General features: G+C 43.8%; 1 protein-coding gene across 2 annotated transcripts in view; it reads left to right on the top strand.

Moving 5' to 3' along the window:
* The window catches only part of DENND3 (DENN domain containing 3), a 68,275-nt gene extending 50,446 nt beyond the window's left edge, over positions 1 to 17,829 (top strand). For both annotated transcript variants that reach the window (XM_084848648.1, XM_084848650.1), the window contains exons 16-24: positions 1,647 to 1,817; positions 2,937 to 3,066; positions 3,415 to 3,522; positions 4,226 to 4,362; positions 5,237 to 5,394; positions 5,932 to 6,065; positions 11,902 to 12,020; positions 12,143 to 12,280; positions 16,237 to 17,829. In XM_084848648.1, coding sequence (XP_084704774.1) covers positions 1,647 to 1,817; positions 2,937 to 3,066; positions 3,415 to 3,522; positions 4,226 to 4,362; positions 5,237 to 5,394; positions 5,932 to 6,065; positions 11,902 to 12,020; positions 12,143 to 12,280; positions 16,237 to 16,437 — 1,296 coding nt within the window. In that variant the 3' untranslated portion in view covers positions 16,438 to 17,829. The remainder of the gene's footprint in view (positions 1 to 1,646; positions 1,818 to 2,936; positions 3,067 to 3,414; positions 3,523 to 4,225; positions 4,363 to 5,236; positions 5,395 to 5,931; positions 6,066 to 11,901; positions 12,021 to 12,142; positions 12,281 to 16,236) is intronic.
* Positions 17,830 to 25,282: the final 7,453 nt, after the last annotated feature.

Below are 25,282 nucleotides of genomic sequence, written 5' to 3'. Positions count from 1 at the left end.
TTGCCCACAATAGTAGATATGATGGTCACCTGAATTAAATTCACCAATGCCTGTCCATTTTAGTTCGCTGATTCCCAAGATGTCGATGTTCAATCTTGCCATCTCATGTTTGACCACCTCCAGCTTACCTTGATTCATTGATCTGACATTCCAGGTTCCTAAACAATATTGTTCTTTACAGCATCGGATTTTCTTTTCACCACCAGACACATCCACAGCTGAGTGTCCTTTCGGCTTTGGCCCAGCCACTTCACTCTTTCTGGCGCTACTTGGAAATACCCTCTGCTCTTCCCCAGTAGCATATTGGACACCTTCCGACCTGAGGGGCTCATCTTCCGGCGTCATATCTTTTCGCCTTGTGATATGTTCCATGGGGTTTTCTTGGCAAGAATACTGGAGTGGGTTGCCATTTCCTTCTCCAGTGGACCACATTTTGTCAGAACTCTCTGCCATGACCTGTCCGTCTTGGGTGGCCCTGCACGGCATAGCTTATGGCTTCACTGAGTTACGCAAGCCCCTTCGCCACAACAAGGCAGTGATACATGAAGGGGCATTATTTTTAATTATTATTATTATAATAATTGGATGCCTAATTATTCTTAGGCATCCAATATCTAAAATGCTAATTATAATCTTGTGCTGGACTGATGTGAAACACCTTGGCCTTTGGCATCAGTTTTAATAGTAGTAAATTTTATTTATCATCAGCTGTATTACAGCAACCCCTAGGGCATGTTTGGTGACTTGTTCAGCACTGAGGACAGCACTGGAAATTCCTGCTCTCACATATTGGGATTCGTGCAAACCAGGACTAGAAATTTGCCTCTGCCCCTCCTTGAAACGGAAGCAGGCATTTTAATAAGATCCCACAATGTACATAAAGAACTCAGGGGGCTGTGTTGTCTTTAACCCCCTCACCCCCTCTAAATAAAAGTAAAAGCAAGCCTCTGTAAAGGGCTAACAGTATAGGGAATTGAAAATGGTGCTGTGCCGAACCCTGCCCCCTATTTTCAGGAACTTTTTCTCTCCCTGCAAAAGAGGCATTGTTTTTTCTGCCTCTTTTGCAGGGAGGGGGAAAATTTCGGAGAATTTTCTCCTTGAGGAGGGTGACAGGGTTTCCACATACCTTTTTCTAAAGTGTAGGTGATTCTTCTATTTTTTAATTTTTTAAAAAATACACTCCCTGCACTTGCAGGAGCCCAGGATTCTTCTCCAGTCGGGAGTTCTTCCTAAATGCCTATTAGAGAGGGCGAGGTCACATGGTCTCCTGGGAGTTCAGAAAGAGCAGCCAGGCTGGAGAAGAGGCCTGGGGTCCTGCAAGTGCAGTTTTTTAAAAAATATATAAAGAAGACCCCTGAAGAATTGCCTACACTTAAAAAGGTATGTGGAAACCCTGTCCCCCTCCCCAAGACAAAATTCTCAGAAATTCTCACCCCTACCAGCCTCTTTCTCCAGAGTTTTTGTCACCCCACCTCCCGAAATGCCCCAAATGGGAGAGTCTAAATTTTTGGCACAGCACTAATTGAAAAGGTGTAGTGAAGGTTTGGGGGTATGGGACCAAGAGATGAGATGACTAGATAGTAGTATTTTGCCTTACATCAATATTAACTTCTCATTTCTCTCCCCCCTGCCCCCCGGTTTTTCAGGAAGTGAAGAGTACTACAGTCGCTTTTCTCCTTCTCAGGATTCCCACTCTAAAGATCAAAGCTGTGTCCAAAAAGGAAGTTTTTGAAGCAAATCTTAAATCTGAGTGTGATCTTTGGCACTTGATGGTGAAAGAGATGTGGGCTGGGAAGAAGATGGCAGATGATCACAAGGTCTGTCACTTTGTACTAGCAGCTGAACTATGTCTTAATTGTTAAAAACATGCTTTCTATTCTTTCACCATATTTTTTTTATTTTCAGGCTCATGTCTTCCATGCCCTTTTCAAGTATAAGACAAGATTAATAATTAAAGAAGCAAAGTGATTCATTTACTATGGCATCAGTCCACTTCTGCAAAACATAATACCCTTCATTAATGTGCTTGAAATTGTCTGCCTGTGTATTTGAAACAACTGTTGAGAAGGTTTAACATAGACAGTTGCCCATCTTACCCTTCCTTGTAGCATGCGCATGACTTATTCCTTAATTCCCCTTTAATTTCTCCCTAACCTAACACACCCTAACTCAGGTAACAGAAGCATTATATTACCAATAAAATATAGAAAAGACATACATGAAAGGGGGAGAGAAGAAAATAAAGCACAATAAGACTGAGCTGTGTAGGATCGATGGATGGTTTAGTTTTCCAGGGAGCAATCTTCATAGGACTCCAAGTAACTTTCAGATTTTGTTTAATGGTTTCTGATGTTCTTCGGCAAAGCACCACTTTCTCTCTCCCCCAAACTAGAAGCGATTTGTGGTGATTGGTTAGACCCCACATATTCAGTATCAGTATTATGAGGTAGCGGGGGTGCTAGATCAATTAAGTTATACTTTCTGGGTCTATCCACCAGTCTTTCCCAACCTGGCGCCCTCCAGATGTGTTGGATTGCAACATCCATAATTACCTGGTTAGAAATTATGGGAGTTCTAGTATTAACACATTTGGAGGGCACCAGGTTGGAGGAGGCTGGTCTAATCAATGAATTAATTGATTAGATATTCAAGAATGTCATTGAAATTGCCCTTTTAAAGGGTCCTGAAGGAAGGGTTCTTCTCCCTCTCCAAGAATGAGAATGTATAATTCAATAAACAAAAGCTTTATTTCATATTCAAACTTGGGAATATGATATATAGAATATATCTGTTAGAGATACATCAGAGCCAAAAGGGCATCAAATATGATCAAATATATTGTTGGGAAATATAAAAGATGGGCCTCTTTTGTAGGCACAGAAGAGAAAATGCAATTTGAAGTCATGATTTTGTTCCTCTGTTTTTTAACCTCCCAGGATCCCCAATACATTCAGCAAGCACTTACCAATGTTCTGCTAATGGATGCAGTAGTCGGTGCATTGCAGTCCTCCAAAATAATTTATGCTGCTTCCAAACTATCTTATTTTGACAAGATGAAGAATGAAGGTGAGCTGGGTTGAGGCTTAAATGCTCTGGCTAGCCCTTGCTCTGTATTTAAGAATATGATCCACAACTCTGCTGTGCTGATGCAACTCCCACCATGCACCTATCCAGGCAGTCAAGCCCATGAATACATTCGAGCCTGGATACCATGTGGCAGACTTGGGGAGCATCCAGGCCCAGTAGTGGGAGGAGTAGGATGCCAGGAGCAGTTGTGTAGCGATTCCAACTTGCTTTCAAATACAGTCCTTTCTTTCTGTGACTTGTTTGTATTCTTTCAGAAGTGTGTGTACGTTTTTTTTCCTTTTATGCCATATAGTAACTTGGAAAATGTGTTTGTCTGCCTTGCTTCAGTGCCCATGATGGTCCCCAAAACAACAGCAGAGACATTGAAGCACAAGATCAATCCATCAGCTGGTGAAACATTTCCCCAAGCAGTGGAAGTCTTGCTTTATACACCAGGTATACTGGACTGCTGGAGGGCAGGGAACAGTTGGGACAGAAATGTTAGGATGGGGGTATGCTGGCTTCTCAACAACTGTAGAAAGTGTGGCAGGTAGAGACATGCCCAAGGCCATCCAGTGAGCTTCATGGCTGGGGTGGGTGCTGGGTATGGATATGAATCCTAGAATCATAGAGTTGGAAGGGGCCATTTAGGCCATCCCCCTGCTCAGGGCAGGAATCCAGTTTAAAGCATGCCTGACAGAGGGCTGTCCAATCTCTGTCTGAATACTTCCAGCGATGGAGAGCCCACCACCTCCCTAGGCAAATGGTTCTGTTGTCTGACTGGTTTGACAGGAGGTTTTCCCTGATGTTTGGCCAAAAGCTGCCTGGGTATCCCCACTCTAAGGCCAACGTTCAATCCACTATACTGCATGGGCAAAATGGTACATGGCAGAATAGTTCAGGAGTCACTGCTATGGTGCCAAGTTCCTGTTAGGCTTAGCTATATATACTGATACAGAGAGGCTCTTGAGCAAAACACTTCATAGTCAAGAAATAACAGTTGAGGGAGGCATTCTCAGCATTTCCTCTGAGGCAACAAAAATACTGCTGGTTTTCCCCAGTCACCTGGTTTGCAAACTGGGACTAGTATGTGGCTTGATGGTAGATGCAAATGTATTTGTTATCAAGTGTGTCACTACTTCCTCCCTCCAATTCTTAGGGCAGCTTGACCCAGCAGAGAGGCATGGAGATGCCCATCCAAAATTATGGTGTGCTTTGAATGAGGGGAAGGTGGTTGTGTTTGATGCGTCTACATGGTCTAGACAACACTGTTTTAAAGTGGGGAGCTCTAAGTTGGTAAGCAACTTTTACTGTGGAGATGCCACAGAAGCTTTATTTACTAGTATGAAAAGATTACTGAAATATCCTCAAACATTTTATCTCTTTCTTGAATCTTCCATCCTGTTTTTGTTTTAGTAGATGTGTCTCTTGTTTTCTTCTTTCTCCTCTATTCCTCCACTATTTATATTAATTCTGGCCAGATATGCTCTTTGTTGGAGAGGGACAACTACCTTTCTTGCTTGGGAAGTGGGTGTTAGTTAGCTGGTAGTCTCTCATTCTTTCATTTGCTAGAGACAGAGATTCTAGGTAGGTGGAGAGGCACAAGTGAGTGGAGTTGGAATGACACTCCTAGAAGGAACTGAGAGATGCAAAATATAGTTTCAGCCTGGTCATATTTATATCCTGCTAGTGGGCTTTCACAGAACTTAAGAGTTCTACATCATTCTACATGGCACATGTGGGAAAGGGTATAGACGTTCATTTGGTGAAGATAGTGCCTCTTCTTCCTAAGGCAACAATGTTTGTTATGGGGAACTGCCCACCTAAAGGGCTCATATTAAAACATAGTTCTCTGTGCAACACATGATTAACTGGAGTTTCATCTCTGGATAACACTCAGCTTTCTTTCAGAAAAATTGGCTGTTAAAAAACCATTGAGTCCTGCTCTGGAGAGCCCTTCCAGTTACATCAAGCCTTTTCAGCTACTTATTAGTATTTAATATACTAGAATAACTTTAATCTTGGTCCACATCCCACAATTACAAGTCGGGTTGATATATTTTAATAAAGACAAGAAAAAACTGGGGTGTATCTTTTAGGTGTGAAACTAAGATAATCCATATTACACTGTTTAGTCTTGTTGTTGTTGTTGTTGTTTTGGCAAATGCAGAAATGTATGGTAATGGCAGAACAGAGTCAAGTCTGGATCGGTTCTCAAGATTCCATTATCTATTTAATCAATACTCATAGCATGTCTTGCAATAAGCAACTGAATGACCATCGCTTTGAAATCGTGGATATTGTGGAGAACAGAGACAGTGCATCCAGGTCAGTTGAGTACAGTGTGGGTGGGCCGCTTGTTCCGGATCAAGGACCACTGGGATTATATCATGAGCTAGAGAATTGCAGCTAAGATTAAGTACTTCTGTTTAACATAATCATCGTAGCATTTGCTAAGAATTGTTCTAGGTGCCAGGCCAGAACTAGTGGGCAAGTTGTCTTCATTTTTTGGTGCCATGTTAGCCCCAAGTAAGCTCTATGGTCCTTATCTTTTCATGAAGCAATTCTCCATGGGGGATGTGGTGGGTCTCCTAATGCCTTTGGAAACTTATAAGCCAGGGGAGGGGGCTTGCAAGCTTTCGAAATAACATGAAAGCTTAGAAATGAGAAAATCTAAATAAAATTTGATTTGTCTGAATCTTTAAGATACACTGCTGTCGTATTCTCACATGTTGTCCAGAATTGTATTGAAGACACAGTGGTGATGATTTCATATTTGACTTTGTCCACTGTACTGATTTCTGTGTAGATTTATTTTATGTAACACAGTGGTTAACACCTTGCACTTTCCTTGCATGTGGGCAGTGAGGCATATTCGTGCAGCTTAGATGGGACAGTGATTGCTTGGAATATCAGCACCTTAAAAGTGAACCGCAGATTTCAGCTGCCTTGTGAAACTCTAACTGCTATCAAATTCCACAATAACCGACTTTGGTGCTGTAAGTTTCCTCTGTGTGTGTGTGTGTGTGTGAGACGTATTTTTTTAATGACAAGAATGTGATTTAAAATGAAGAAAAACGTAACCCATGGCCTTGCCGTTATTCTTAACAAATTGTCCTCCTTTGTCTTGGCCAGCTAATCAGGTGTGTGATTTCAGTGGTAGGTGCTAAACCTATCAAGCACTTGGTTATTTTTCTTTCCAGTGGAGATTATTTGCACTTTATTAACGTAAATATGTGGCTTACGTACTTTGCTTGAGGCATTTATGTGCAATAGGAAGAGATCCCTCCTGGGGCTCACGAACAATTTATTTATTTATTTATTTATTTCATTTCTATACTGCCCAATAGCCGAAGCTCTCTGGGTGGTTCACAAAAATTAAATCCAAGCAACACACAATAAAACAATTTAAAATATACAGAACATTAAAACCACAATATAACAATACAACCACAATAAAACCTAGCAGCAGTGCAGGAGTTTAAAATACAGATTTAAAACAGCAAAGCTAAAAATGTAGAAAGCTAAAATACTAAAATGCCTGGGAAAATAAAAAGGTCTTCACCTGGCGCCAAAAGGAATACAATGTAGGCGCCAGGCGAACCTCACTAGGGAGCTCATTCCAGAGCCGGGGTGCCACAGCAGAAAAAGCCCTCCTCCTAGTAGCCACCCGCCTCACATCCTTTGGCAGGGGCTCACGGAGAAGGGCCGCTGATGATGATCTCAAGGTCTGGGCAGGCACATATGGGAGGAGGCGATCCTTCAGGTAACCTGGCCCCAAGCTGTTAAGGGCTTTGAATGTTAACACCAGCACTTTGAATCGGGCCCGGAAATGGACTGGCAGCCAGTGCAGCTGGAAAAGTACTGGCGTAATATGAGCTCGCAGGCCAGTCCCTGTTAACAATCTTGCTGCCCTATTTTGGACCAGCTGAAGTTTCCGGACCGTTTTCAAAGGCAGCCCCACGTATAACGCATTGCAGTAATCCAGACGAGAAGTTATCAGAGCATGGATCACTGTAGCTAGGCTATCTCTGTCCAGATAAGGGCGTAGTTGGTATACCAGCCTAAGCTGATAAAAAGTGCTCCGTGCCACTGAGTTCACCTGTGCCTCAAGTGACAGTTCTGGATCCAAGAGCACCCCCAAACTACGAACCTGATCCTTTAGGGGGAGTGCAACCCCCTCCAGAACAGGTTGAATATCACCTAGCCGGGCAGACGAACCACCCACTAACAGTACCTCTGTCTTGTCTGGATTGAGTTTCAGTTTATTAGCCCTCATCCAGTCCATTACCGTGCGCAGGCACTGATTCAGAACAGTCACTGCCTCACCTGGTTTTGATGAGAAAGAGAGGTAGAGCTGGGTGTCATCTGCATATTGATGGCACCTCAGCCCACACCTCCGGATAACCTCCCCCAGTGGTTTCATGTAGATGTTAAACAGCATGGGGGATAAAATAGAGCCCTGTGGAACCCCATGGCACAATTGCCAAGGCACAGAGCAGTAATCCCCCAGCACCACCTTCTGGAATTGGCCATCCAAGTAGGAGCGGAACCACTGTAGTGCAGTGCCTCCTACTCCCAACCCAGACAACCTATCCAGAAGGATACCATGGTCGATGGTATCGAAAGCCGCTGAGAGGTCCAGGAGAATCAACAGGGTCGCACTCCCCCTGTCCCTCTCCCGGCAGAGGTCATCCCACAGGGCGACCAAGGCAGTTTCCGTTCCAAAACCAGGCCTGAAGCCCGATTGAAATGGATCTAGACAATCCGTTTCATTCAACAGTGCCTGGAGCTGTCCTACAACCACCCGCTCAAGCACCTTGCCCAGGAAGGGGATGTTGGCCACTGGCCTATAATTGTTAACATCCTCTGGGTCCAGGTTAGGCTTTTTCAGGAGTGGTCTAATTACTGCCTCTTTTAAAGCGGCAGGCACCACTCCCTCTCTCAAGGAGGAATTTACAACCTCCTGGACCCAGCCGGACATCCCCTCCTTGTTTGATTTAATAAGCCATGAAGGGCAAGGGTCAAGCACACAAGTGGTCGATCGGACTTGGCCAAGCACCTTGTCCGCATCCTCAGGCCTCAGTAACTGAAACTCATCCAATAAAACTGGACCAGACGGTGCTCTGAACGCCTCTACCAATGGAACTACATTAATGGTGGTGTCCAATTCATGACGAATCTGAGCGACTTTATCCTCAAAGTGCCGTGCAAACTCGACATGATCAAATACTGTCTGATACAATAGTAAGAGAATGATAGTACTAGCACCCCCCCCCCATTTTTTTACTTTGCTGTTTTAAATGTGTCTCTGTATTTTAAATCTCTGTATTGCTGCTTGGTTTTATTCTGGTTGTATTTTTATACTGTAGTTTTAAGCTTTTATATTTTAGACTGTTCTTATTCTGTATTTTGTCATTTTAATATTTGTGAACCACCCAGAGAGCTATGGCTATTGGGTGGTCTAGAAATGTAATAATAATAAAAAAAGAATGTTGAATGTGAAGAGGGCAGTAGTGGAATATAATGAAACCTGAAAAGGTACTGCAGACCAGATTGTTACCCCAACATATTCTACACATTTCCACTCTTCCTGGGGGAGCCCTTTGTGTCCTCCTATAACTTTTCCCGTGATAGAAATATTAAAGCCATGTATGCTAAGGTTAGAAAAAGCGTTGTGTACATATATCTTCCCCCTTCATGGATCACTGCCTTGTGGCAAAGGGGGTTGCGTAACTCAGTGAAGCCATAAACTATGCCGTGCAGGGCCACTCAAGACGGACAGGTCATGGCGGAGAGTTCTGACAAAATGTGGTCCACTGGAGAAGGAAATGGCAACCCACTCCAGTATTCTTGCCAAGAAAACCCCATGGAACGTATCACAAGGCTAAAAGAGATGACGCCGGAAGATGAGCCCCTCAGGTCGGAAGGTGTCCAGTATACTACTGGGGAAGAGCAGAGGGTATTTTCAAGTAGCGCCAGAAAGAATGAAGCGGCTGGGCCAAAGCCGAAAGGACACTCAGCTGTAGATGGGTCTGGTGGTGAAAAGAAAATCCGATGCTGTAAAGAACAATATTGTTTAGGAACCTGGAATGTAAGATCAATGAATCAAGGTAAGCTGGAGGTGGTCAAACGTGAGATGGCAAGATTGAACATCGACATCTTGGGAATCAGCGAACTAAAATGGACAAGCATGTGTGAATTTAATTCAGGTGACCATCATATCTACAACTGTGGGCAAGAATCCCTTAGAAGAAATGGAGTAGCACTCATAGTCAACAAAAGGGTGGGAAAAGCAGTACTGGGGTACAATCTCAAAAACGATAGAATGATGTCAGTATGAATCCAAGGCAAACCGTTCAACATCACAGTAATTCAAGTCTATGCCCCAACCACTGATGCCGAAGAAGCTGAGGTTGATCGGTTCTATGAAGACCTACAACACCTTCTAGAACTAATGCCAAAAAAAGATGTCCTCTTCATCATAGGGGATTGGAATGCTAAAGTAGGAAGTCAAGAAATCACCGGGATAACAGGCAAGCATGGCCTTGGTGTACAAAATGAAGCAGGACAAAGGCTAATAGAGTTTTGCCAAGAGAACACGCTGATCATAGCAAACACTCTTTTCCAACAGCACAAGAGGCGACTCGACACATGGACATCACCAGTTGGTCAATATCGAAATCAGATTGATTATGTTCTTTGCAGCCAAAGATGGAGAAGCTCTATACAGTCAGTAAAAACAAGACCTGGAGCTGACTGTGGCTCAGATCATGAACTTCTTGTTGCAAAATTTCGGCTTAAATTGAAGAACGTAGGGAAAACCACTAAACCATTCCGGTATGACGTAAATCATATCCCTTCTGAATATACAGTGGAGGTGAGGAATAGATTTAAGGGATTAGACTTGATAGACAGAGTGCCTGAGGAACTCTGGACGGAGGTCCGTAACATTGTTCAGGAGGCAGCAACTCAATCCCTCCCAAAGAAAAAGCAATGCAAGAAAGCCAAGTGGCTGTCTGAGGAGGCTTTACAAGTAGCTCACGAAAGAAGGGAAGCGAAAAGCAAGGGAGAAAGGAGAAGATATATCCAACTGAATGCAGTTCCAGAGAATAGCAAGGAGAGACAAGAAGGCCTTCTTAAATGAACAATGCAAAGAAATCGAGGAAAACAACAGAATGGGAAAGACTAGAGATCTCTTCAAGAAAATTGGAGATCTCAAAGGAACGTTTTGTTCAAAGATGGGCATGATAAAGGACAAAGAAGGCAGGGACCTAACAGAAGCAGACGAGATTAAGAAGAGGTGGAAAGAATACACAGAAGAACTATACAGGAAAGATCTGAATGTCCCTGATAGCCATGATAGTGCAGTCACTGAACTTGAGCCGGACATCCTCGAGAGTGAAGTCAAGTGGGCCTTAGGAAGCATTAGTAACAACAAAGCTAGTGGAGATGACAGTGTTCCAGCCGAGCTATTTAAAATCCTAAAAGATGATGCTGTTAAAGTGCTGCACTCAATATGCCAACACATTTGGAACACTCAACAGTGGCCACAAGTCTGGAAAAGGCCAGTTTACATTCCAATTCCAAAGAAGGGCAACGCCAAAGAGTGTTCAAACTACCGTACAATTGTGCTCATTTCACATGCCAGCAAGGTTATGCTCAAAATCCCACAAGCTGGGCTTCAGCCGTATGCGAACCGAGAACTACCGGAAGTACAAGCGGGGTTTTGAAGAGGCAGAGGAACTAATCACCAACTTTTGCTGGATCATGGAGAAAGCAAGAGAATTGGGAAATTGGGAATTGGGAAATTGGGTTCAAAATTGGGAAAGGAGTACAACAAGGCTGTATATTGTCGCCCTGCTTATTTAACTTATATGCAGAGTACATCATGAGAAACGTCGGGTTGGATGAATCACAGGATTAAGATTGCCGGGAGAATTATCAACAACCTCAGATACGTAGATGATACCACCCTAATGCCAGAAAGTGAAGAGGATCTAAAGAGCCTCTTGTTGAGGGTGAAAGAGGAGAGTGCAAAAGCTGGTTTGAAACTCAACATTAAAAAAATGAAGATCATGGCATCTGGCCCCATCACTTCCTGGCATACAGAAGGGGAAGAAATGGAAGCAGTGACAGATGTTATTTTCTTGGGCTCCAAGATCACCGCAGACGGTGACTGTAGCCATGAAATTAAAAGTCGCTTGCTCCTTGGGAGGAAAGCTATGGCCAACCTAGACAGCATAGTAAGAAGCAGAGACATCACCTTGCCAACAAAGGTCCGCATAATCAAAGCTATGGTTTTCCCAGTAGTAACGTACGGCTGTGAGAGCTGGACTATAAGGAAGGCTGAGCGCCGAAGAATTGATGCTTTCAAACTGTGGTGCTGGAGAAGACTCTTACGAGTCCCCTGGACTGCAAGGAGGTCAAATCAGTCAATCCTAAAGGAAATCAACGCTGACTGCTCATTGGAAGGCAGATACTGAAGCGGAAGCTCAAATATTTTGGCCACCTAATGCGAAGAGAAAACTCCCAGGAAAAGACCCTGATGCTGGGATGAAGGCAAAAGGAGAAGGGGATGGCAGAGGATGAGATGGCTAGAAAGCATCACTGATGCAATGAATATGGACTTGAGCACGCTCTGGAAGAGAGCGCAGGACAGGAAGTCCTGGCGTGCTATGGTCCATGGGGTCACGAAGATTCGGACACGACTGAACGACTGAACAACAACACATATATCTTCTATATAGGATTCATACACTATTGTATCAGTTTCTGTTTTGATGAGATGACATGTTCTCAGATACTAAAATCTTTGTGTGTGTTTGTTTGAAGGTATAGGAAGCTGTATTCTTGTAGTCACAACAAATGGGGTTATTCGACAGAAAGTAATAATGGAAAGCAACGCAAGAGATCTGCCTGTGTTCTTCTTCAGTTTCCAGTTGTTCCCTGAGGTATTTTATAGAACACTATGATTGTAAATTGACTGTTGCAATATTAACTTAAATAATATGTTATAGAATTTTCTGTATTAAAATGAATAGCTTTTTTTGTTTTCTCTTACCTTTTGTCTTAGAGGGACCAAGTATGGGCATCATGCTCAGGGAGCACTGAACTGTATATCTGGAATATGACTGATCTCTCTACACCCTCTCAAAAGATAAGCCTGCAAGATTGTTCAGAGATCACATGCATGATGAAAGTAAAAAACCAGGTAAACCAAACACACAGGAACACAATTTCTGCTGGCTTATTTAATGGCATTGGCTAGGACAGTTTAAACTTATGCAGTTGGCATTTATCAGCTAATACAAATGTCTTTATGAATCATAGAATAGTAGGGTTGGAAGGGGCCTATAAGACCATCGAGTCCAACCCCCTGCTCATTGCAGGAACCTAAGTAAAACCATCCCTGACGGATGGCTGTCCAGCTTCGTCTTGAATGCCTCCAGTGTGGGAGAGCCCACCACCTCCCTAGGTAATTGGTTTCATTGTCATAATGCTCTAACAGTCAGGAAGTTTTTCCTGATGTTCAGCCGGAATCTGGCTTCCTGTCACTGGAGCCTATTATTCCATGTCCCGCACTCTGGGATGATCGAGAAGAGATGCTGGCCTTCCTCTCTGTGACAACCTTTCAAGTACTTGAAGAGTGCTATCATATCTCCCCTCAGTCTTCTCTTCTCAAGGCTAAACGTGCCCAGTTCTTTCCGTCTCTCCTCATAGGGCTTTGTTTCCAGTCCCCTGATCATCTTTGTTACCCTCCTCTGAACCCTCTCCAGTTTGTCTGCATCCTTCTTAAAGTGTGGTGCCCAGAACTGGACACAGTACTCAAGAGGAGGCGTAACCAGTGCTGAGTAGAGGGGAACTACTACTTCACGTGATTTGGAAGCTATACTTCTATTAATGCAGCCCAAAATAGTATTTGCCTTTTTTGCAGCCACATCGCATTGTTGGTTCATATTCAGCTTGTAATCTACAACAGTTCCAAGATCCTTCTCGCTTGTAGTATTTTTGAGCCAAGTCTCCCCCATCATTTGGTTTCTTTTTCCTAGGTGCAGAACTTGGCATTTATCCCTATTAATTTTCATTCTGTTGCTTTCTGCCCAGTGCTCCAGCCTATCAAGATCACTTTGAATTTTGTTTCTCTCTTCCAGGGTATTAGCTATCCCGCCCAATTTTGTGTCATCTGCAAATTTGATAAGCATTCCCTGCACCTCCTCATCCAAGTCATTAATAAAAATGTTGAAGAGCACTGGGCCCAGGACTGAGCCCTGCGGTACCCCGCTCGTTACCTCTCCCCAGTTTGAGAAGATCCCATTGATAAGCACTCTTTGATTCCGATTCTGTAGCCAGCTGTGGATCCACCTGATAGTTGTTTCATCTAGCCCACATTGAGGTAGGTTGCTAATCAGGATATCATGGGGCACTTTGTCAAAAGCTTTGCTGAAGTTGAGGTATATGATGCCCACAGCCTTCCCACAGTCCACAAGGGAGGTTACCTGATCAAAAAATGAGATCAGATTAGTCTGGCAGGATTTGTTCTTGACAAATCCTCCATGTTGGCTTCGAGTAGTCCCTGCATTGTTTTCAATGGATTGATTACTGCTCCAGAATTTTCCCAGGGATTGATGTCGGAGTGACTGGTCTGTAGTTCCCAAGTTCCTGCTTTTTGCCCTTTTTGAAGATAGGGATAACATTAGCCCTCCTCCAGTCATCTGGCACTTCACTCGTCCTCCATGATTTCTCAAAGATAATAGACAGTGGCCTTGAGAGTTCTTCTGCCAGTTCTTTTATTACTCTAGGATGTAGTTCACCTGGCCCTGGAGATTTGAACTCATTCAAAGTAATGAGGTGCTCCTTGACCATATGCCTATCGATCTCAAGCTGCAATCTTGCCCCTTCAGCCTGTACTTCGCCTTTGCCAGGGGGCTCATAGACCCTCTTTTGGGTGAAGACTGGAATTGAGGACTTCTGCCTTTTCTTTGTCATCTGTTATCATTTTGCCATCCTTATTTAATAGTTGAACCATCATTTCTTTCCTCTGCCTTTTACTATGCACGCATCTGAAGAAAGCTTTTTGTTGCTTTTAGCATCCCTCACTAACCTCAGTTCGTTCTCAGCTTTAACCTTCCTGATGCCATCCCTGCAGTTCTGTACTACCTGCCTGTACTCTTCCTTTGTAGCTTGGTCTTCCTTCCACTTCCTATGTGTGTCCTTTTTTGTTTTCAGGTCATCTCTCCACTTTTTGTGAAGCCACATTGGCAGCTTCTTTTGTCTTCCACTTTTTTTTCTTGTTGGAATTGTTTGTAATTGTGCCTCAAGAATTTCCTTTTTTAAAAACTCCCACCCATCTTGGACTCCTTTCTGCATTAGAGTTGCTTGCCATTGAACTTTACTCATCATTGTTCTGAGTTTATTAAAATTGGCTCTCCTAAAATCCAGGGTACACATTTGGCTACACGTGGCTTTTGCTTCCTTTAGAACCAAGAACTCAAGTATAACATGGTGATTTTCCCCCAGAGTTCCTGTAACTGCTACGTTATCCACTAAGTCATCTCTGTTGGTTAGGTTCAAGTCAATGACAGCCAATCCTCTAGTTCTTTCCTCCACTTTCTGTAGGAGGAAGTTCACAAGTCAGGAATGTCCTGGAGGGGCCATGTTTTGCAGAATTTGTCTCCCAACAAATATCAGGGAAATTGAACTCTCCCATTACTACTACATCTTGCTTCCTTGAAACAGTTTGCTTTTCAAAAGTTCCATCCTCGTCTTCTTGATTGGATGGTTGGTAGTAGACTCCGACCACCATGTTCTTTTTATTCTTTGCTCCATTTATTTTCACCCAGATGCTCTCGATGGGGCTACCAGGCTCATCCTCCTGTATTTCTGTGTAGAGTAATGTATTTTTAACATATAGTGCAACTCCACCTCCCTTTCTGTTCCCTCTGTTCTTTTTGAACAAGTTATATCCTTCACTTGCTGTATTCCAGTCATGAGAGTCATCCCACCAAGTTTCAGTTACACCTACCAAGTGATAATTTCCCTCCTGTATTAAGAGTTCAAGTTCGTTCTGTTTGTTTCCCACGCTCTGGGCATTAGTATATAGACATCGAAGACCATGTGCTTTATGGTCTGGCTTTCTTCCTACATGTTTCTGAAGCCTATTATTGGGCGCTATTAGATCTGTTCTCTCCGTTACGGTGCATGACTTCGTCACTGTACTTCACTTTGCTGCTGTACTCCATTCCCCCACACCTCCAGTTTTACAAAATGCTTTTGAATTTCCCCTCACTTTAGGAACACAGGAAGCTGCCTTATGCTGAGTCAGACCATTCCTCCGTCTAGCCCAGTATTGTCAACACTGCCTGTCGGTGGTGTTCCGAGGTTTCAGGCAGGAGTTTTTCAAGCCCCACCTGGAGAAGTTGGAGATTGAACTGGGGACCTTCTCCATACAAAATGTGCACTCCCCCACTGAGACCCTAGAGTTGCCATGCCACAAGTCTAAACTACTGTGAAGCTCATGGAACTAGTCATCGTTCTTTAGCTATAATGTTCTCCGTGTTTTATGAACCAACCACAGTTAAAATATTTTTGCCTTTTCCTTGGTGGTTCCAGAATGAAATTGCTTGAGCCAAGAGAACTTCTGAAAGTAGATAACGCATCTAAAATTAGTTAAGATGAAATTATGCATTCTGTTGTTTAGCAGTTGGCTTGCGTATGATATTCAACTGAAGTGTCAGTTCATCCATATTGTAGTGTGGTTCTGTATGTTTTTCTATTTCAGTAAAGTGCTTTCTCAAAAAAAGGGGTACTGAGATAGGTCTTTTGAGACAGCTCCTTATTGAAACAGAAGAATATATAAAACCGCATTAGATGCATACACCTCTGGCCAAAAGCATACAAGGCTACTTGATTATCAGAGTCTACCAGTATCTGCCATGTGTTGCTCCTGAAGATGTGTTGGGCATTTGTAGTGGCATTAATATGTTAAGTATCCATCACCAGCTGGAGGTTTTGCCTATTGATCCTTGCTTTCTTCAATGTGTAATTTGGCGCTCTATTCTTTTTACATTCCTGCTATTGTTAACACAGTAATAAAAGAAGCTTAGTTTGTATGCTTTGATGTACAATAGAAATAGAAAACATTTTCTAAAGGATAGTTTTGCTTTCCAGATGTGGGTTGGCGGCAGAGGACTTTCCCAAGGCAAAATCAAGGGAAAGATCTATGTGGTTGATGCTGAAAAGAAAATGGTGGAAAAAGAACTGGTTGGACACACGGATGCAGTGAAAGCTCTGTGCTCCGCAGAGGATAGATATGTTCTTAGTGGCTCTGGAAAGGAAGAAGGGAAGATTGCAATCTGGAAGGTTGAATAGAGTTCAGGGTTTTGATTTGTTCAATGCAATTTTAAAACTTGGATATAGGAGTTGGGATTCTGCTAGGGCCAGGTTTGTGTGTATTCCTCTTTCAATATTTTTAACTTATTAGATCACTTTTCAGGGTAATTATGTGTTTGTTCTGGAGCAGCAGTAGTGAATTTCTATTTATATCTTGTTATGATGACCCTGAACTGTACACTGAGCAAGAAACTTGACTATATAATAGGAGATCACTGGGTAATACTTAATATCAAATTAGAAATGTCACTTGTTTTCTACATTGCAGAGTAAATGGTGCATCTTATTTCAGCTGCATGATCTGGTTCGATAATTATACTTCTGTGCTTCCTGAAAGACAACCCCCTAGATAAGTTAACAGTGCAATTCATCTGGAAATGTTTGTTATACTTCCATTGTTTAATCTTGTTTAAATGGTTGAGCATTGTCTTTAAATTCTACGGGATCTTTTAAATTAGGTAAATTGGTTGACCCCAAATTGGCCTCCTCTGGCTTGTTATTGTTGACCTGATCCCAAGCCTTGCTGCTAGCTTTGGTTGTCACCTGGAACTTCTGCATGAGTAGCTTTCTCCATTCAAAACAAACACGTGTGGAAGCTGTTGCAAGAAGAGAGGTCCCACTGCACTGTACAGAACACCCTGATAGGTCACATCTTTCTTTTTTTAGTGGTTCTACGGACTTGAGGCTTTCCCTAGTAGTACTAATGTGGTGAAGTAATTCCCTTTTCCAGGATTGTGGCGGCTTACTATTCTGAAGAAGGCTGCTATTGTAAATGCTGGACAGGTGGTGTTCTCAGTTCTAGAGGTAGGACTGCTATATTTGTTCAACACATTCCAATTAGATGGAAGAACTTTCCATTGCACCTTTATTTTCAAAGGTGCTTCCATTTGTTAGCAAGCAAAAGCAATTCCACTCCCCTTTTAAGTGCTTGTACTTACCACACCACGTCTCTCAAAATGTTTATAGGCTACACTCTCAAGCACTTTTCGCAAATGGCACTCTGCCAATTTTCCCTTTGGCAGATGTTCTTGTCCAGAATCTGTACTCTCGTATTACTTTTCCCCTCAAAAATCTTATGTGTATAGTTGAAACATAAAGAATTTCTCCCGCACCTCCTTTTAAAAATATAAATAACTATATTGTCGGTCTGGAGGAAACTTTTGATGGTCTTCTCTGTGTTGTAGTGCGATAGGACATTGAATAGTACTACAAAATATTGTAAATGTAGAAAAACAGTTTACTATTTTGGAAGCATTTAATAAATGGTTACTAGAAAGTGTTATAAACTATTTTTTTTTTTGTACTCGGTGTATAATGGAAGGATTTCAGTCTCTTAATAAAACCATGCTGCTTGGAAGTAGCAGAAACTAGCCTTTGTTTTTTGTTTTTAGCTGCTTAAAGCTCATTATGAAATAACAAAGGATCCTAAGCTTTGAGTCTCTCTTCATACATTTTTCTTTGTAGTAGCTTGGAACACATGAAGTCAAGAAGGATAATTCAAATTTTGATTGGTTAACCTAGTACATTTGTATATACATAGCTGTATGGAAATCGGGACTGATTTTATTCTACTGCCAACTCTGCCTCTTTCAAGAGGGGCACATTTCCCCACTTCAGTTTGCATTGGGGCAAAAGGCACACAGAGGGAAGTCCATAAGCAGCTGTAGCCTGCCTGTGCCTTAGCAGCCTCCTTGACGTACTGATGCCAGACATCCATGGGGTGATGTCTGCTTCTGCCACCTTCTCTTCCATCATGGCATTGTGGCTGAGGAACAAGGGATGAGTGTGACCATAGCACCTGCCCATACACTATGCTGACCCGGTTATCGTAGAGCTACCTTTCTATCCTGACTGCTCTACAAAGCATCCGGATGCAGCTTTGTAGATGTCAGGAACAACATGTTATGGTTCATCACCCATGTGTGGATATGTCTGGAGTAGCCCTTTGGGGCATATGACAATTAGACAGTAAAACAACAGTAGTGTTAACATTGTGCCAAAGATCTCTAATTTTCTAAGATTGAAAAGTGAAAAGATGGTGTTCTTCACTGTGGCAGGTCAGCTGTAGATTATGTGGCGCTATCATTTGAAACACCCAGCCACTATGATGACCTTTGGCTTGGAGAAGGGGGGTGGGATGCGTGTCACTTCATTTGTCCTTGTCTGCAAACGAAATATAGTTTTGAAGATTCATAACTGTGAGGTGTGAAATGTCAAGTTTTTTGTTTGTTTCTTAACAGCAGGGGGTGCTATTGCTTTACAAAAAAACACCCTTCTGTTCTGTCTTGGGCTTAGGGATGTACAGGAACTTTGTTCCTGTTCACAAATCATGCCATCATGTCCCATTGGCAACCCCAGAAGCAAACGCGAACAGGAACATAATTCTTGGGAAAGTTTCGTAATTTCCCGAACTTGCGTTTGCATTCAAAAGTGCGCATTTATGGAAATCCCACCAATCCACATTTTTATGCTTTAGCCAATGGCGGGAAATGCGCACTTCCGATTTGGAAGAATGTGCATTTTCGAAAATGCGAGTATTTTCAATTAGGAAAAATTGTGCATGTTTTAAAATTAGCATTTTTCCCTATTGGGGGCGGGGGAAAGGCAGTGGCATTTGTGAATCAAGCTTCGAGGAACATTGCATGCCCTATTCCAACTAGGGAGTTGGGCCAGTAGAGCCCTGGCAGGGCTGGAGAGGGGATCTCTGAGCCTGGAAATCCACACAAGGGCAATTACTCCAGAGCGGACAAGATGTTCCCTCTGCCATGCTGGGGCTCCTCTCAGAGGCTGCGCTCGTTTCCCAGGACCCATGCTATAATCGGCCAGAACTGTCGTCTTGTTTCAACTTGCTTTTGTCTTCAATGGCTGCCTTTCATGTGATCTCCACATACTGAACTGGGGAGATGGTGACCTTCTTGTCTGTTTCACTGCGTGTGGGAAGTGGTGATGTGCGTTGTCCCCTCCCTAAGAAGGCCACAGAGAAATCAGAAAGCTGTACATACATATTTTTTGCAGAGGGCAGGGCCTTACTGGCCCTGCTCCTGCAATGGTATTCAGCCTGACTTGAAGAAATTAAGCAGCTGAGGTCTTTGACCTCTTTTATTTTCTTCATCTCAGGACTGGAGCAAGGCTAGAACATTTGCAATTCTTGTTCCTCTGCAGCCCTCCCTGTTGCTCCCCAGCAACAAGGAGTCTGTGGCACACTATGCTGTCTTTGGAAGTTCCACACAGCAACCAGAGCTAACAGCTGTGGGTAGACCTCTCCTCCTCCTCCATTATTTTGTGCAGTCCCCTCTAAAAGCCATCTAAGGTGGCAGCTATCAGCCTATTTTTTTTGGAATAAAAGAAAATTGCTGGAAAAAGCAGGAGCAAAATTCAGCCATCTATTTGGTTAATCAGCATCCAGCAGCTTTCTCTCCAAGTTCCTTGACAGGCAAATTGAGCCAGGTGCAGGGTGCCATATCAGATACAGAGTTGCTGCCTTGTTCCAACAAGGTATCTCTCAGAAATGCTGCTTGTTTTGACCAGCAGCCTTTCTGAGACCACTTCCTCAACAGAGGCAGAGAGAAACAACCTTCTGTCTCAGAAAGGCTGGGGTTAAATGCTCATTCTGCCCTCCCCATCCCCCCCAAATAAACTTTATTGGCTGGAGTGAAGAAACATAACTTAAGCACTGCAAAGGTCAGAACTTTGTCTCTTCCCTCAAAATCTCTCGCTGCTCTGTAGGACTGTCTTTGTAACATGAAAGAGAGTTCCTCCCCAAGCAGCAAGGTCAACAGCCAGACCTGGCCCATGCTTAAGCACTAGTTACATCAACAGAGTTTGTCATTGCTACATGAATATGTATAAATTCTCGGAAACAGCCTCAGTCATTGCCAGGCAGCAGAAAAAGACACACTTTCCTACCTTTGTGCTCATAATGGAAGAGATCTTGGGAAAGGAACCTGAGTAATGGAGGCGTTGACTGCAGCCTGCCCTGCCCTTAGTCAGCAAGCAGGCAGGGGCACAGTGGGTGACAGAAGCAGGGCGGTGCTCCAAAATTAGGCTTGCCCCCTGCTGCAGGCTCTGCTTCCTGTGGAACTTTGTTGTCTACTGAATCACTTACACAGTCCCAAGGGAATAACTTCCCTTGTGCCATTATCTGTTCTAGGGCTGAAACAGCAGGGACAAGGCAGAACGCTCGGCCAATGCTTCTCAATGTTACACCCTCCCCAACTTAATGGTGAGAAGCTATGTGTGCAGACTGGTCCTTGTTCTTGTCCCTGTCAGTGATGGGGACTGTTTGGGGAACAAAGGCTATCAATGGCTCCTAGTCCTGAAGGCCATATGCTACCACGATCAGAGGCAGTATGCCTATGTACACCCGTTGCTGGGAAAGATGGGCGGGAGGGGGCTGTTGCACTCATGTCCTGCTTTTGGATTTCCCCTGGGCAGCTGGCTGGCCACTGTGTGAACAGAATGCTGGACTAGATGGACCCTTGGTCTGATCCAGCAGGGCTCTTATGTTCTTTACAGCATGAGCTACTGGGATTCCGCTCTTGCATCTGTCCCCACGTGCTTCTTTATTTTTTAAAGAGGACTGTGTACCTCTACACTCTGAAGTTAGGCATGAGTTTTACCAATCTCAGAGTCTTCTCAGAGATGGTGCCTTCCTTCCTTACAGGATCCCCCGCCTAAGGACCAGCCTGCTGATAACGTGCAGGAAGCTGGTTCGGCATTTGCATTGGTACTTGACTGCTTCATCTTGCGCAGCGTTGAAGATGTGTTTGCTGGCTGTTCATTAAAAATGCTTTGAGGGCATTTGCCGGGTGGGTGGAATACAAATCCAGTAAATAAAATAAAATAAATAAAACTCATTTACTTGGTTGGTATCCCGGTCCAGCAAAAGAGATCACACATTTGACTCAAGGGGACTGCTTGAACGAGGTGAGGGGTGCCAAACCTCTTTCGGCCCAAGAGCTGAATTCAGTTTTGGAGAAGACCTTGGAGGCTGCAGTCCAGTGGTAGGCAGGGCTGTAGTTCGAAGGGGCGGGACCAAAAATACCAGCATATTTTAGCTTGAAGGTCTTACTTCCAGTAGCTAAGCCTAGGGAGAAGCTTTTCATACTTCTACAATGGGGGAAAAACTACACAAAAGCTAGGACATCGGCGAATGATTGGCGGTTGGGGGAAAGGGGTGTGGCCATCTGGGGAACCCCGGAGGACTGGATTTGGCCCGTGGGCCTGAAGTTCTCCTCCTTCAGAAGGCAAAGAGAGAGTGCTCCTCTAGGAGACCCAACCTTGTAAGCCTCTTCGGTGAGGCTGTGCAACAGTCCCTAGCTGGAGCTGCTCCAGCATCAGAGCAGGCAAAAAGAAGGCATGGTGGGAGAGGTGGTGGCTCCACAGGATCCAAAGCCCCCCGCCCACTCCCCTGACACAGCTCCAGCACAGAGGAAAAGCTATCAGTCCTGGGTTTGGTGTTGTTTATTTCCCCTCCGTTGGTATCAATGGGTGGGAAACTTTTTATTTTTTTAATTTTTTTTTACAGTAGCTCCTGAAATGGGAAATGGGAAAAAACGCTCCTTCCATCTTCAGTCCTGTGGTGTGGGCCTGGCAGGGCATAAGAAAAGGCAGCGCCACTGCCTTAATTTTTTCCTCTCCCAGCCTGTAGGATTGTTCTGCTCGAGCGGCATGCTCTCCCCCACCTTTTTGTGTTCTTCAGAACAAAAGTTCTCCAGCAGGTTGCAGGATAATAGCCACAGTAGCCCAGGAACCACCACAAGCAGGATTGTATTTTCAAAGGGAGAGAAAGGGGGGTGCAGGCAAAGTAGCTGCCTAGCGGTGCGATGATGCTTGTGCGCCGCTTTGCAAGTTCAAGGGGAGGCCCCGGAACGGGCATTTCACCTCCTTCATGAAAGGCCTCATAAGGGAGCAATAATCATAATTACAGTGCTTATCATTTCACCACACTTTGCATAGAATGGTTTGTTCCAGTTTTAGTCATCAAGCACACCCATTGAAATCAATGGTAATTGTATTACTCATAAAATATGACTTACGTGAGAAACCAACCCCAAATCTTGTTGTAATGTTTACAAAAGTCCTGTATGGTAAATTAGTATCATCATCCCTTCTTGACTGATTTGTTTTTGCGTTATGTTCTAACCCAGATTTTAAAAAGCCTGTATTTTATTATTGTTGGGTGCCTTGAGCACCATTTTGGTGGATCGACTTGGGAAAATAAATAAATAAATAAATAAATGGTTGCTGCATGTCTTTTTCATACACACATTTAGTACTACATACGCGCACACAGCATAAGTTGGGATTTTTAACTGTGGTCTGCCATGACGGAATTAATGTTTCCAAAAGGGGGAAATGAGTAAAAATACATCAAGCAGGGAGGGGTCTAGGATACTCGAATAAATGGCTTATTACAAAGGTTGACAGAAAATGAATGTGTGCTGTATAGCTTCAATCAGCATTGGCTGGGTTAAAAATTGAGAGGAGGAAGGATCTGGGGAAAATTGGGTGAGATGTAGGAGCGAGTAGGACATACAGAAAGTCTATGAAGAGCAGCTTTGCTACAAAGCAAGAAGGTGGGGATAAGTAGACAAGGGAGGAACTGATTAATGTAAGAATATTTATCCTCCTCCCCAGCCAAAAAGGGTCCCAGAGCAGTTTACAATCACTCCCTGCCTGCAGGCTCACAATCTACAAAGATACGACACACAAGGTAAAGGGGATGGAGCAGGAAGAGGAACAAATGACGTATTCTTTCAGGAGGGCTGGTTGAATTGCCCTGCTTCCCCTCTCAGCCTCCTGGAATGGCCTTGTTTCCCCTTCTCATCTCCCTTTATTACAGCCTGCCGGAATGGCTGCTTGTGAGTGAGGTCAGGAAAAAGGTCCGAGAGGTAAATACTATCTCTCCCAAGGCAGCACAGGTAATATCTTGGAAAGTTGGGCAAGAGAAGAAACTGATTTAGGAAAGGGGGATAGAGGCTAAAACACGGGCATTCTCTCTCTCAAGGTGGAGGGGATGCGAGTGTACTTTTGCTCAACGGCACACCATGACCTCTTTACCAAGGTAGCAGAGTTGGATGTGTCCCTCCCCAATGGCCCACCATAAACTAGGATATCCTGGTGCTGACAACTGGCTTTCCCTCTATTACCTACAAGCATTCAGAACAAAAGCTGTGATGGGGGCACTGCCAAGCCCTTGGGTTCTCCTGGAACTCCTCAAACTGGTACAAAGCGGGTGGAAAAGCTTGTGATTCTTTTCTTAAAGATGTTCTTTCACAGTTGGGGGGGTCCCCCAAAAGGGAGAGAATACGTGTAGAGCAGGGTCCAGTTTTCCTGCCATGTATGTTGGCCACTATGCCTGTGCGTGAGACACACCAAGAGGGTGTGTGCACCTTTGGATGTGATGGGTGATAACGGGGCACTCATTGTACTTTAGGCGTAACTCAGTGAAGCCATAAGCTATGCCGTGCAGGGCCACCCAAGACGGACAGGTCATGGCAGAGAGTTCTGACAAAATGTGGTCCACTGGAGAAGGAAATGGCAACCCACTCCAGTATTCTTGCCAAGAAAACCCCATGGAACGGATCACAAGGCTAAATGATATGACGCCGGAAGATGAGCCCCTCAGGTCGGAAGGTGTCCAATATACTAGTGGGGAAGAGCAGAGGGTATTTCCAAGTAGCGCCAGAAAGAGTGAAGCGGCTGGGCCAAGGCCAAAAGGACACTCAGCTGTGGATGTGTCTGGTGGTGAAAAGAAAATCCAATGCTGTAAAGAACAATATTGTTTAGGAACCTGGAATGTCAGATCAGTGAATCAAGGTAAGCTGGAGGTGGTCAAACATGAGATGGCAAGATTGAACATCGACATCTTGGGAATCAGCGAACTAAAATGGACAGGCATGGGCGAATTTAATTCAGGTGATCATTATATCTACGACTGTGGGCAAGAATCCCTTCGAAGAAATGGAGTAGCACTCATAGTCAACAAAAGGGTGGGAAAAGCAGTACTGGGGTACAATCTTAAAAATGATAGGGGATTGGAATGCCAAAGAAGGAAGTCAAGAAATCACCGGGATAACAGGCAGGCATGGCCTTGGTGTACAAAATGAAGCAGGACAAAAGCTAATAGAGTTTTGCCAAGAGAACACGCTGATCATAGCAAACACTCTTTTCCAACAGCACAAGAGGCGACTCTACACATGGACGTCACCAGATGGTCAATATCGAAATCAGATTGATTATGTCCTTTGCAGCCAAAGATGGAGAAGCTCTATACAGTCAGTCAAAACAAGACCAGGAGCTGACTGTGGCTCAGATCATGAGCTGCTTCTTGCAAAATTTCGGCTTAAATTGAAGAACGTAGGGAAAACCACTAAACCGTTCAGGTATGACCTAAATCATATCCCTTATGAATATATAGTGGAGGTGAGGAATAGATTTCAGGGATTAGACCTGATAGACACAGTGCCTGAGGAACTCTGGACGGAGGTCCGTAACATTGTTCAGGAGGCAGCAACGAAATCCATCCCAAAGAAAACGAAATGCAAGAAAGCCAAGTGGCTGTCTGATCATGATGAGGCTTTACAAGTAGCTGAGGAAAGAAGGGAAGCGAAAAGCAAGGGAGAAAGGGGAAGATATATCCAACTGAATGCAGTTCCAGAGAATAGCAAGGAGAGACAAGAAGGCCTTCTTAAATGAACAATGCAAAGAAATCGAGGAAAACAACAGAATGGGAAAGACTAGAGATCTCTTCAAGAAAATCGGAGATCTCAAGGGAACATTTTGTGCAAAGACGGGCATGCTAAAGGACAAAGAAGGAAGG

Source organism: Heloderma suspectum, chromosome 4 (genome assembly GCF_057233095.1).
Source record: "Heloderma suspectum isolate Gila_16-S chromosome 4, 16-S_ref, whole genome shotgun sequence".
Taxonomy (NCBI): Eukaryota; Metazoa; Chordata; class Lepidosauria; order Squamata; family Helodermatidae; genus Heloderma; species Heloderma suspectum.
This window is presented reverse-complemented; position numbering and strand designations above follow the sequence as displayed.